General features: G+C 35.7%; 1 protein-coding gene across 1 annotated transcript in view; it reads right to left on the bottom strand.

The window, feature by feature from the left end:
- Positions 1-12,505, bottom strand: part of DCC (DCC netrin 1 receptor) — a 1,016,863-nt gene that overhangs the window by 379,773 nt on the left and 624,585 nt on the right. Inside the window, exons 11-12 of the mRNA XM_036763165.1 lie at positions 10,417-10,565; positions 6,956-7,094 (exon numbers count right to left, since the gene is read on the bottom strand). Of these exons, the coding sequence (XP_036619060.1) occupies positions 6,956-7,094; positions 10,417-10,565 (288 nt within the window). The remainder of the gene's footprint in view (positions 1-6,955; positions 7,095-10,416; positions 10,566-12,505) is intronic.

The raw sequence follows: 12,505 nt of genomic DNA, 5'->3' as shown, positions 1-12,505 counted from the left end.
AACTATAATTGCATTAGAATTCTATTGCTGGCCAGTAAATATACAAACATATAACCTTAGATATTCTCAGTAATAACTAAATAGCAAGTTCATAGACTTGACATAATTTTCTCAGTTACTATTGAGACATTTTACATTAGTTTCTTTGGATACTGTTCACATCTCCTGTTTTTCATTTCAAGTTCAAAAATGAAAAGCTGATACCTTCCTAAATGGCAGATCTCATTTTTTGATATCACAAAGGGCCTTTTTACTTGAAAAAGTGGGTAAAAACTAAATTAGAGAGTATTTTACATTTTGCAAAACACATGTTCCCCCTATCTCTAGTGCTTAATCCATTCAGTGCAATATATTTTCTCTCAAAAATAGGGCAAGGAAACTACTTAGAAATGCCACTCATGTCATATTTTTAGTTGTGTGTACATAAGGCAGGGTGCCAGAGACACACACTGGCTTGTAGCAACACAGCAGCTCTTTGAAAAATACATTTAGTCTGTCACTACCAACTGTCATTTTTGACACTTTTCTGTAACTCAAATGATACTAAGACAAAAGGAAAAGATGATTTTTAAAAAGAGTATAAACTTATTATTATAAATGATTAAAATTCTAATCGAATCAAAACTCAAGTTCTTTTTAGTTCCCCTCCTATCTATCCTTAAATATAATATTTTTTAAAATAAAAACTACTTTGACATTCTAAACTTCAAATGTATTTCAACAAGCTCCATTGTTTCTATTACACAGATTAATTTTCCCCTTCCTCTCAGGGAACATTCTTGCTGAGTAGGGAAAAGAGAGACTTTCATTATTCCTTTTGTCACTCCACATTCAACATTTGCCCTCCACCCCACTCCATCCCCAAGGTAGTGCTTTTTGTGGCTATCCTAGCTCTAACAATACTTCTCTATATATCTTAGCTGTGTGATCCAGGCCAAGTTAGTTAACCTTGTTTGCCTCAGTTTCCTCATCTGTTAAATGAACTGGAGAAGGAAATGGTGAAACACTCAAGTATCTTTGCCAAGGAAACCCCAAATGGGGTCATGAAGAGTCAGGCAGTTCTGAAACGACTGAATGACAGCAACACATTTTTGACAGTGCTGCATTATGGTGCTGGCATAGGAGTTGTATGGCCAACACCTGCCAATGTAGCTCTACACTGAGGAATGGGGAAATAGACTGGTCACTGATGAAGTCCATCAAAATCTTTGTAGAGGTGGAGCTATCCAGGAAGTACTTAATGTGAATCTTATAAATATGGAGTTGTCTAAAAATAAAAAAAAAAACCTCTTTGGAGAGTATCCAATTAACTCTGAGGATTGATTAAATTATAATGTCACTTTGTGGACAGAGACAAAACCATATAGCTTAAAATTACAGCTGAAATGAATTTGAAGTCTTATCATCATCTCCTCTTGTAAACTTACACAGTTTCATAAAGAGCCAATTAATATATACTTAATATCTCTAATCTAAGTACAAAATTGATTATGTAGGAATGAATGTTTAAAAAGACTAGTACATAGAAACATGGAATGCAAGTTCCTTGAGGGCAGCAATTGTTTTCATGTTTTGTTTTTGCATTTCAGTGACTATATAGTGCCTGGTACCCAGTAGGCTTCGAATAGTTTCTTGTTTTGGGGGTTAGAAATGACTTATTTTCAAAAGGGACACAGAACTTATTAGAACAAATGGAAATATGATTCCTTTTACTAACTAAAAACACATTAAAATTCTAATACTAGTACCACAAAGGAGAAATATCAGAATATTCCAACTTAAACTTCATTATTCCCAATTTGGAAGATAGGATAGAATCTTTATCTAATAGTTCACAGGCATAGGGGAATCAGCAATGAGAAAACTCTCGCTACCAAAGCAAGTTGATAACTTCCTTTGAATTTCTAATCTTGAGTGTTAGCTAGAGCATTTAGGGAGTATGGGACTTATCACAGTCATGGAGTCAGTAGGTTCCAAGGGGAGAACTTGAACTCAGATGTTCCTGGGTTCAAGAGCAGCTCCCCATGACACTATGCCATGCCTTTAAATTTAGTCAGAGCGTGAGAAGAGGAGGAAGTATGACACAAAAGCATTTTCAGATATGTAATTAATTGATACTTTGATTTCTGTCAACAACAAAAACAATAATAACTAGCATTTATGTGGAACTTTGGGACTTGCAAAATAATATATCTACATACATATATACATATATAAACACACATATGTGAATACATTACATATATATGTACAGATATGTATGCACACATGTGTGTATATGTATGTTAGAGATGCATATTTACAATAAAGCAATTTGTGAATTAGGTGTTATCATCATCCTCATTTTACAGATGACAAAACTAAGGCTGGAAGAAGTTAAGTTATTTGCTCAAAGTCACATATCTGATTTAGTGTCTGAACTCAGGTCCTCCTGACTTAGTCTGTATTTTGTCTACCATGCCAACTAGCCAGCTTTCTATTCTACTGCACTCTTCTTCTTGAATATAACCTAACCTATCAGCTAGTCTATATTTGACCTGACTTTCACTCACATTAACTTCTTATTATATCTAATTATTAATCTTTTACTAATTCTTTTATAATCACTTGTTGACATTAAAGTAAATATTAAAGGCGTAATTTTATTAAAGGCACTACAGTCCTAGTGGGTAATCAGATTTTTGAGGTCATAATGTTCCCTATATAGGCCTTGAGTGCTACTTAGCATGTGGTTAAAGTTTATACTCATGCTTATAAAAATCTATTAGTTCCTCATCTGTGGACTGTTGAAAATCTAGAGGGCCAAGTATGAGTTCTATTCTTTATACTGCCAGATCTCAAAAGGCTTGGGAATATTTTGCTTCAATGAATAAAATGCAAATATAACAGCATGATAAGGGCATTAAAAACCATAATAAGCCAATGTGTTTTCCCTGCATGATTATCATCCAGACTTTTAAAGGGCAAGTACTTAATTTATTGTTTTAATCTATAGAAGCCAGTATTATGTTGCTTTTGAATATAAGATGAAAGTATATTCAATTCCAGGGATGGGGAACCTGCAGCCTCGAGGTCACACGTGGCCTTCTTGGTCCTTGTGTGCTGTCTTTTAACTGAGTCCATGTTTTACAGAACAAATCCTTTTATTAAGGGGATTTGTTCTGTGAAGTTTGGATTCAGTCAAAGGGCCTCACTTGAGGACCTGGAAAGCCACCTGTGGCCTTGAGGCCACAGGTTCCCCACCCCTGAATTAGACTATATTTCAGACTCTAAATTGACCCCCTACCATTTATCTACCCTAATACAAAGAAGTTAAAATAGGTAAGAGATGGTAGAATTAGCTACATTGTATGTGTGTGTGTTAGGGAGGGAGATCTCAATACCTATCTGGCCTTGTCTTTAATAGTACTCCTTAAATGTCAGCTTTAACTGCAGACAGGCAGAGGGGAAGGACCTGGTTCAGTGCTTTGCTCTTCAACATGTCAGTTATTTATCATGTACGAAATGGTTCATTAATGATGCCTGATCTGGAAACTCCCCTCAATATGGCAGAAGAGAATAGTTTGAAATGTGTTCTGATAGGGTGCTTTGCTCTTTTGAAGGGGGATTTAATTCTCAGATTAAAAACAAATACTTTGCTCATAGGGACTATAAGTCATTCCCTCAATATGGACTTGATGTCATTTAAACCCAGGTGGACTATTTTGGTGTATTTTTAGGTCCTATACTTAGAGTTTTTGTTAAAGAAAATATGAGCGTCATTGGACACAGACCACTCACATCTCAAGATACTTCCAGGTCTGCAGACACTCTCACTAACTGAATCTCAAGGCAGCCTCCTGTTTATCCTTCTCTGGAAGAACTGTGTTTGTTTGCTTGTTTTTTGCTCTTAGATCAAACTATAGTGCTTTCATAATTATTAATTGATGGATAGCTTCTCTGAATATCTTTGAAGTCAATCTGGTACTTTATCTGCTACAAACACTTGGCTTCTTAGTCTTGTGCATTACATTAGAGTAGACCAGTAGAAATTGATGAGATTAGGTCACTGTTGGCTTAGGAGACCAACAATATTGAGGAGGTAGATATAAGAAGACATTTTTACCTACCAGTATCACAAAAACAGTTAAAACAGTATTGAAAGTTTAACTGGGTGGAAGCTTTTAAGAGCTCACTATCAGAGTAGAAAGAAAGACTCTGCTGTAGAGAATTCAATTGGACAAACATATTGGTTTTCAGTAGACTCTTCTCACAACTTGCCAAAGTTCACTCAATTTTCTTTTTCCAGAGTTATACATTTGAAGGGGAAAGAAACAAGGTGTTGTAAAGAACAGAGACACTATTAGGATTAGGATGTATGTAGCTACAATTGCATAGCACAGGCTCACAAAGAAAAGGCCCTGTGGCTGTGCTTAAATGTTTTTATTCAGTAATTTTCAGTTCTGTCTGACTCTTTGTGACCCCATTTGATGTTTGTTTGTTTTCTTTTTTGGCAAAAATACTATAGTGGATTTATATTTCCTTCTCAAGCTCATTTTATGGATGAGACAACTGAGGCAAACGGGGTTGCATGAATTGCCCAGGGTCACACAGTATGTGTCAGAGGCCAGCTTTGAGGGTGTCTTCCTGACTCCAGGCCTGGTACTCTATCCACTGTGCCACCTAGCTGCCCTCAACCTCTTATTTTTGTTCAGTTTTGGATGAATTGATTGGTTGTGAATTGATTCAGCCAAAACTCACATCTGTAGATTAGGTATAGCCTAAGGCTTGTGTGGCCATTTAGGCCAGCACCTTTTCAGTAATAAAAGCAGCTTGCAGCCATGTTTGTTGGTATAGAGTAGCATCTGATTCTGAAAGCTTTTTTTTCTTCAGTGACATTCTAGTTATTCCTAAAGAGTTGAAACACTTCCAAAGGATAATTTTTTGGCTCATGAGAAATAATCTATCTTTCTCACTTATGACATTTAAAACCAAAGTGGAGAACAGGGCCACAGTACTATGGTTCAGAGTGTGAATTAAATCTACATAAATTATGTAAAATATTCATTTTCACTTGTTTTCTTTTGTTTTTATAATTATAAGTGTGAAGTAATTTATTCTGCCAAGATCCACTCTGTACAGCAAATGATAAGAGAATTAGATGGATGGGCATAAGAATTACTTTAAAAATAATATTGAAGAGGTGTCAAATATGAAATAATAATTTTTTAAAGTTAGAGCTGCAAATGAGCCAGAATCTGCAATGCAAATAGTATCATGAAAGGGGGTTCAGGGAACATGAGTCTATCATCCATTTCAATAACATGCTTTACTTCACATGGCATCTTTTCACTTTGTTTAATGATACATGTCCCTTCCCTTGCTCTATTGACGGGCTATGAAGCCTGTCTACCCCTATCCATATGCCCAGGTTTAAAAAAGATGGGTTAGTAAGGCAACAAGAAGTCAATTTGTCTTCTTTTTCTTAATTTTTTTAACTAAATGGATCAATAAGTCATAATATCACACATAGAGCATAGCCACTTTAAGAAGCAATGAGGTTCTCAGAATCTTTTTACAACAGCATTTCTGGATCAACCCTTTTCTCCTCATCTCCTCACATCTTAGACTATGTTCCTCTACTTTTCATTTCACATTAAGTTTCTAAATATTCTCTTTTCTCTAGTTCTCTTCTTTCTTTGAACACCTAAATTTATTTATAAGAAACAGATCCTCTCTTTTCTTCTATAGGACTTAAGAAAATCTCCCTCTGTTGAGTCTCTCTGGCCCTTTGTAATCTGAAAACACATTAGCTATACCTTAATCTATTCAGTTTTGTTCCCCACATTTACTCTTCTAAATCTATCAGTATTTCCCATGGATTCTTATCCTTCCTAATTCAAGAGATAAACTCAAACAGGGATTGGCTGGATGATTTTTTTACCCTTCCTAAAAATAAATTAATAAATAAAAAGAAACAAACCAAGCATGTTGAATCAAATTAATTTCCAAGAACACCATTTTTTTTTATATTTTGAGGCTTTTTTTAGAGAAGAGAAAAATGAACTTGAGATTTCAGCAAAAACCAAAATTTATAGACTTCCTAATACACTATGATCTTGGTTTATGACTTCAAACTTTTAAATTGTTTATACATTTTAATATCTCTTTTATTTCCAAATATATCTTCTCATTCCCTCTCTTCTATCCAGTGAACCATCTCTCATAACAAAATAACAAATAATACAAAAGAAGAGGAAAAAATATTTCAACAAAATGAAGCAACTCATTCACTGAGTCTGATAGTAAATGAATGAATAAAAAATATTTATTAAGCAATTACTATTATATGCACCATCTATGATTCTAGGGTCTGATAGTACAACAAAAAAATGAAACAGTTCATGTCTTCAAGTAACTTACAACATAAGGGAGATGACACAAAAAGGGAAAGTTGTGGCTAAGAAAGGGGGTTTTTGTTTGGGGAATCATGGGAGTATTGTGTGGAGCCAGAGAACAGTCCATTGTAATGTCCTTTCTAGTGGTAAATTTTTTCATCTCTTCATTAGGGACAAGCTTAAGCATTACAATTATACATGTTAAGTGAATTTTTAAAAATCTAGCATTTAATGGAAGCATGGTTGAAGAGATCCCAATCGTCTTTTAAATTTTATGTGCACTTTGGAAAGGACCACAGAATCATAGATTTAGAGGGAGAAAGGTATTCAAAGGCCACCTCATCCAAACATCTCATTTTATATATGAGGAAACTGAGGCTTAGAGAGGTTAGGGACTTGACCAGGGTCACACAGCTAATGAATGTCAGAGGTAGTATCTGAACCTAGGTCTTCCTGACTTGAATTTTAGTATTCTATCCACTAGACCAAAGGGAGTTTAAACAAGATTATGGCTCTACAATAATTATATAAGTTTACTTCTTTTACATTAATATTAAAAAAATATACTTCTAACTTACCATCAGAAAGTGTCACGACTGTGAGATCATCGGTGGATACCCCTGGTCCATATCGATTATAAGCCAGAAATCGAAGGGTATACTCAGTAAATTTTTTCAACCCTTCTAGCTTATAAGACAGTCCATCAACCTCTATATTCTGGGAAGATAAAAAAGCAGAAATTGTTATTAAGAGGAACATTAAAGCAGATATGGCATTCATTCTGTGGAATAAATGGATTAGATATTAGACTTTTGCTCACTAAACTACACAGCTTAAATCCTTATTTGAGTAGCTGTAAAAGGTAACTTGTAGCTTCGAATTCCTTACTGAAGCGCCATCCTCTGTAGTCTTCTGCTAATGTATCACTATACTATTTTTACATCCATTAAGTTCCAATTTACTTTACACTATACAATACATTTAGTGGGTTTTTTTCCTCCATAAATTGATTCAAGACCAGAAAGCAGATTACTAACTCAATAAGAAGAGATCTGTTTCTATACTACAGAAGGAATTAGATCTTAAGAAAAAATAAGATTCTACCTTTATTTATTACTTAAGTATAAACAGAAAGTGAGCACATAATGTTCACTAAAATTATACAAAAATTTTTGTTGGAAATATTCAGAATTCTATGATGGAGGTCAGTATTGTTTTCCTATCATAGCTGAGAAATGGAAGGTCGCCAAGTAGAGTCATAAATTTATCACTAGAGGAGCCTTTTAGGAAAAATTGATTCTAATGCCTTCATTTTACAGATGAAGAAACTGAGGCACAAAGAAGTTATGTCACATGCCCAGGTTCACATGGCTAGTAAATATCTGAGACAGGATTCAAGCATAGGACTTCCTACTTCTAACTGTAGCACTTTATCCACTGTGTCACTAACCTTCCTCAGGAAATAAGTGGCACCACTCCAAAGCCCATTTTAAAGCAATTTGGGATGGAGATCCAAGTAGCACATTAGTGGCAGATAACTTCATCTCAAAATTGTACATTTGTCATGATGACCCTGAGTCATCCAGGTCCTACTTGAGGAAGCAATAAATCATGTAACATATCATAGGAAGTTTCAATTACCAATGGGCAATATTAAAAGGACGTATTATACTTTAGTAACTGGGATAATTAGGTTTTATAATAATTTAATTCTTTTTAAAAACCTCAGTTGGTTAGGTATTTTATTTAAGTGACTAAAATTACCAGTTGTGTGGGTATCATACACATAAAGTTTCAAGATCCTTCTGGAGTGGAGCTACAACAAAGCCATGAGGGTAGAGGACAAATGAGTCAGGCAGCAGTCAGTCAGCAAGCTTTTATTAAGCACTTCCTATGTGCCAGGCACTGTGCTATGTGCTGGGCATGCAAATAAAGAGGGAAAAAATAAAACAAAACATTTCTGCCCTCAAGGAACTTGATTCTAATGAGGGAGAGAACATGTATATAACTAGGTACATACAAGATATATATACATACAGAGTAGATGTGAAATATTCAGAGAAAGGAAGACATTAGCAAATAGGGGGAGGGGCGGGAGGCTGAGAGGAGACCTCCTAAAAGCAAGATTTGAGCAGTCTTGAAGAAATCCAAGGAAGTTAGGATGTAGAAATGGGGAGACATTTCAGGAACATTTCAAGCATGGAAGATGGTGACTGAGAAATCACAGAGATAGATGAGTCATGAGCGAGGAGAATCAAGTGGGCAGAGCTGGATTTTATAGTGTGTAGAGGAGACTAAAGTGTAAGAATCTAGGGAAGGTACTAAATGACCGGGTTATGAAGAGCTTTAAAGGCCAGAAGATTTTTAAGAGCTTTAAAAGAGGATTTATGTTTGATCCTGGAAGCAATAGGGAGTTAATGGAGTTTGTTGAATAGTGAGATAAAATGGTCAGATCTACAATTTAGAAAAGTAACCTTGGCAGTTAGGCGTAGAAGGTGAATTCGAATGGGCCAAATTGAGGCAGGGAGACCAGTTGGAAGGCTATTGCTGAAGTCTAGCAGAGAAGTGATGAGGGCTGTGTGAGTGGGGAGAAGGAGCATAGACAAGAGATGTGACAGTAGAAATGACAAGATTTGGTAGCAGATTTCATATATGCAAAGTACATTTGAGGAGTCAAAGGATATCCCTGAGTTTGCAGGCCTGGGTGACTGGGAGAATAGTACTGGACTTGACAGTAGTAGGGAAGTTTGAAAGCAGGGAGGTTTGGGGGGAAAGATAATAAGTTCTGTTTTGTTTTTGTTAAATATGTCTACAGGACATCCAGTTGGTACCATGGGATTGAAAATCAGGAGAAAGATTAAGGCTCGAGAGAGAGATTTGTACATCATCTGTATAGATTTGATAATTAAATCTATTGTACCTGATAAGATCCCCAAGTTAGAGATTGAAATTAAAAAAAAAAGAAGAGGGCTGAGGATAGTCTCAGGGAAAATGCATGGTTAATAGGCATGACAAAAATTATAATTCTGCAAAGGAGAATAAGAAGGAAAGATTAGACAAACAGGGGCTTTAACTCTTCTTGAATAATTCTTAATTGTTTTCTAAGATGACTGCTCTCCCAGCTCAGAATTAGGCTTTTTTTTTCTCCCACAGTCCCACCTACACTATTTGCCCCCATCTTTTATGGTTTTTGTGAATTTAGGAGCATGAGATAATACATTGAAGTTGCTTTAATTTTTATGTCTATAATTGTTAATGATTTTGAGCAATTTTCAGCTAGTTGTGAATCATTATGTTTCTTCATTTGAAAACTGTTTTTATATTTTGTCCACATATCTATTTGGAAATAGCTCTTAATTTTATAGACCCCTTCACGTAGAAAATAATTAAAAATAGAACTACCTTTCAGGAAGCTGACACTGATGAAAACAGTGACCTCTGTTTTAAAATTTCTATATTCCATTTAAAACATTTTGCAAATCTTAAGATGCTATATAAATGTTAACTTTTATTATTATTTCTCAGTCCCCAAAGTTGCTAACATATACACACTCAAATTACTCTATCTCCTATGCCACACTGCCTTTCAAGATATGTACATATCACCTGTAGAGTTTTATATATACATCTCTAAATGTGTATTATACGCACATATTTTCATTTTTTTCATAATGATCTTTAGATGGCCTAGATCTATGCCAAGATTTTATAATTTCCCACTTCCTGTGTGAAGCCAACAGTAACAATTATCCGTTAACACATATAAGAAAATTGGCATCTCCTATATTGACTTCATTCTAATGCCAATTTACCTCTCCAGCTCCTTGTATTCCAAGTAACTGCTACAATCCAGGATCCAATTAAATTACTCAAACTTCCAATAACAAGTATTTTAAAACTAATCAACTATGCACTTAATTCATTCACTTGGACTAAACACTCCACTTAACTGTATGAAGTTTCTGGAAGATTTTCTTACACATTGTTCCAGAGTGAGCACATCCCCACACGCAGAGCTATGATGCATTTTCTTGCCTACCTGTTCTTTTCCAGTAGAAGCCTCAGTGCAGAACAATCTGTAACCTTGGACTGGACCATTTGCATAGGCAGGGGGTTCCCAGGAAATAAGAATTGAGGTAGGTGAGGTAGATATAGCTTGCAGGTTTTCAACTGGCCCTGGGACTTGCACTGTGGACAAAAACAATGATCAATGTAAGAATTTCTAATTCCTCAAAAAATGGTAAGATTCACAAAGTTTTCTGGTACATTATAATATATATGTATTGTACATTTGTATTTTCTTTATATATATCTGTGTGTATACTTTTAAGGAACACCTGTGCTGTAAGTTTGTAAGTTACTAACTGTTGAACATAGAGCTGTAGAATCATAGCATTTAGGGTGGAGAGGAACCTTGGAGACTGTTTTCTCCAGCCCTCTTATTTTTGCAATTGAGAAAATCAAAGCCAAGAAGTAAAACTATTTGCCTAATGTCACATAGGTAGACGCTGAGGCCTAGACTCCAGAACCAAGTTCTACTAACACCCTGTTTGTTGTGCTTCCCACCACATCACATTGACTCTAAAGTCCAGAAACTAACTAATTAGTGTGAGGGAAGATCTATTCAGAAATGTTATGAATTGGGATTTTACTTACATGTCCAGCGTGAAATATTAGAGGCATCATGGCCTAATGGCCAGAAAGCTGGCCTTAACAGCAGAATTACCTGGCTTCAAGTCCAGCTTCTTGACACATACTGTCTGTGTGATCTAAGGGAAGTCACTTGCCCTCTCGGTGCCCTAAACAATCCTCTAAGACTAAGTTGCTGAGTTGCTTTGGTAGAAAGTATTTCCTCACTGGGAAGCTCCCTGAGCCAAAGAAATCAGAGGTCCTGACTACCCCCTACCCCTCCTCCCAAGATGACATACATTTAAACCATTAAATAAGCACATTCAAGGACATTTTTATAATCTGCAACCATTCTTATATCCTGGCACTGGAAAGGGCTGGCTTACTGCTATAAATAACAAGTATAAATTATTATTATAACTTATTGTTACTGACAACCTTCATCTTACCTAGACCAAACAAATTCTTAACCTTTGCAGCAGATATGAAAATAGAATTGTAATTTATGAATGTGTTAAGTGGTCTTTGGTCAGTTAAATATTTTGTTGAATGTTCTTCTTTAGATCGATTCTGACGTTACTTGTCTGCCACATGAAAGAAGGAATCTGCTACGGGATTCCTTGAAGGTTTTCATCTCAACAGCTTCCCCTAGATCACTGCTTTTCATAATGTCTTCCATGGAATTAGCCTGTCTGATATACAGTTATTTATCCCTTCCACATTGTGGGGGTCAGGTGCGTGATGCCCCTGCCATCTGGAAAATCCATATAAAACTTTTTGGCCTTCCCTTTGTAATAGAGAAGAAGTCTGATTTTTTCCTTTTTCTTTTATGGGGTGTTTACAGTACCTTACTGTAAAATTTGGGTATTTGTTTCTTGGCTCTTTGTCACCTGCTGGCATACGTGTGTTGTCTGTGACTTCCACAAAACTCCAAAAGATTTTCCCATAAAATATGGGAAAACACCCATAATATATTGAAACTGCAATAGGGAAAGTCACGATGTGGAAGGGTTAACTGTATCGCCGGTTTTTTTCTTTTTAAACACTGTTTACACTTGAATGAAATTCTTACTTTGCATCACCATCAAGGCCATCTACAACACCAAATCAAGGATTGGGATTTATGGAAATAAAATTCAATGCTTATGGCCAGCTACAACACACACGCGCACGCACACACACACACACACACATGCTCATATACTCAAACACATACTTATCCACACAACCCTCAAGAATGCCTTTTTTCTAGATCGCTGTCTTTTGACAGTGGAGGGTTTTCTCCAGATTATCTGGCCCCTGATATTCTTCTAGTAGAAGAGAATTGCCCTTCTGAGACACTAATCTTTGACCTCTCCCCACAGAGCTATTGGAGGGAGTCAGGGTAATGACAATGATATAAAATCTAATTTGACAGGGTAATGGTGTCTTATCACAATATAGTTTTCCTTCTCAAATTAGATTTTATGTCATTGTCAATATGAAAAGTAAACACATTC

This window comes from Trichosurus vulpecula, chromosome 1, assembly GCF_011100635.1.
Source record: "Trichosurus vulpecula isolate mTriVul1 chromosome 1, mTriVul1.pri, whole genome shotgun sequence".
Classification (NCBI taxonomy): domain Eukaryota; kingdom Metazoa; phylum Chordata; class Mammalia; order Diprotodontia; family Phalangeridae; genus Trichosurus; species Trichosurus vulpecula.
This window is presented reverse-complemented; position numbering and strand designations above follow the sequence as displayed.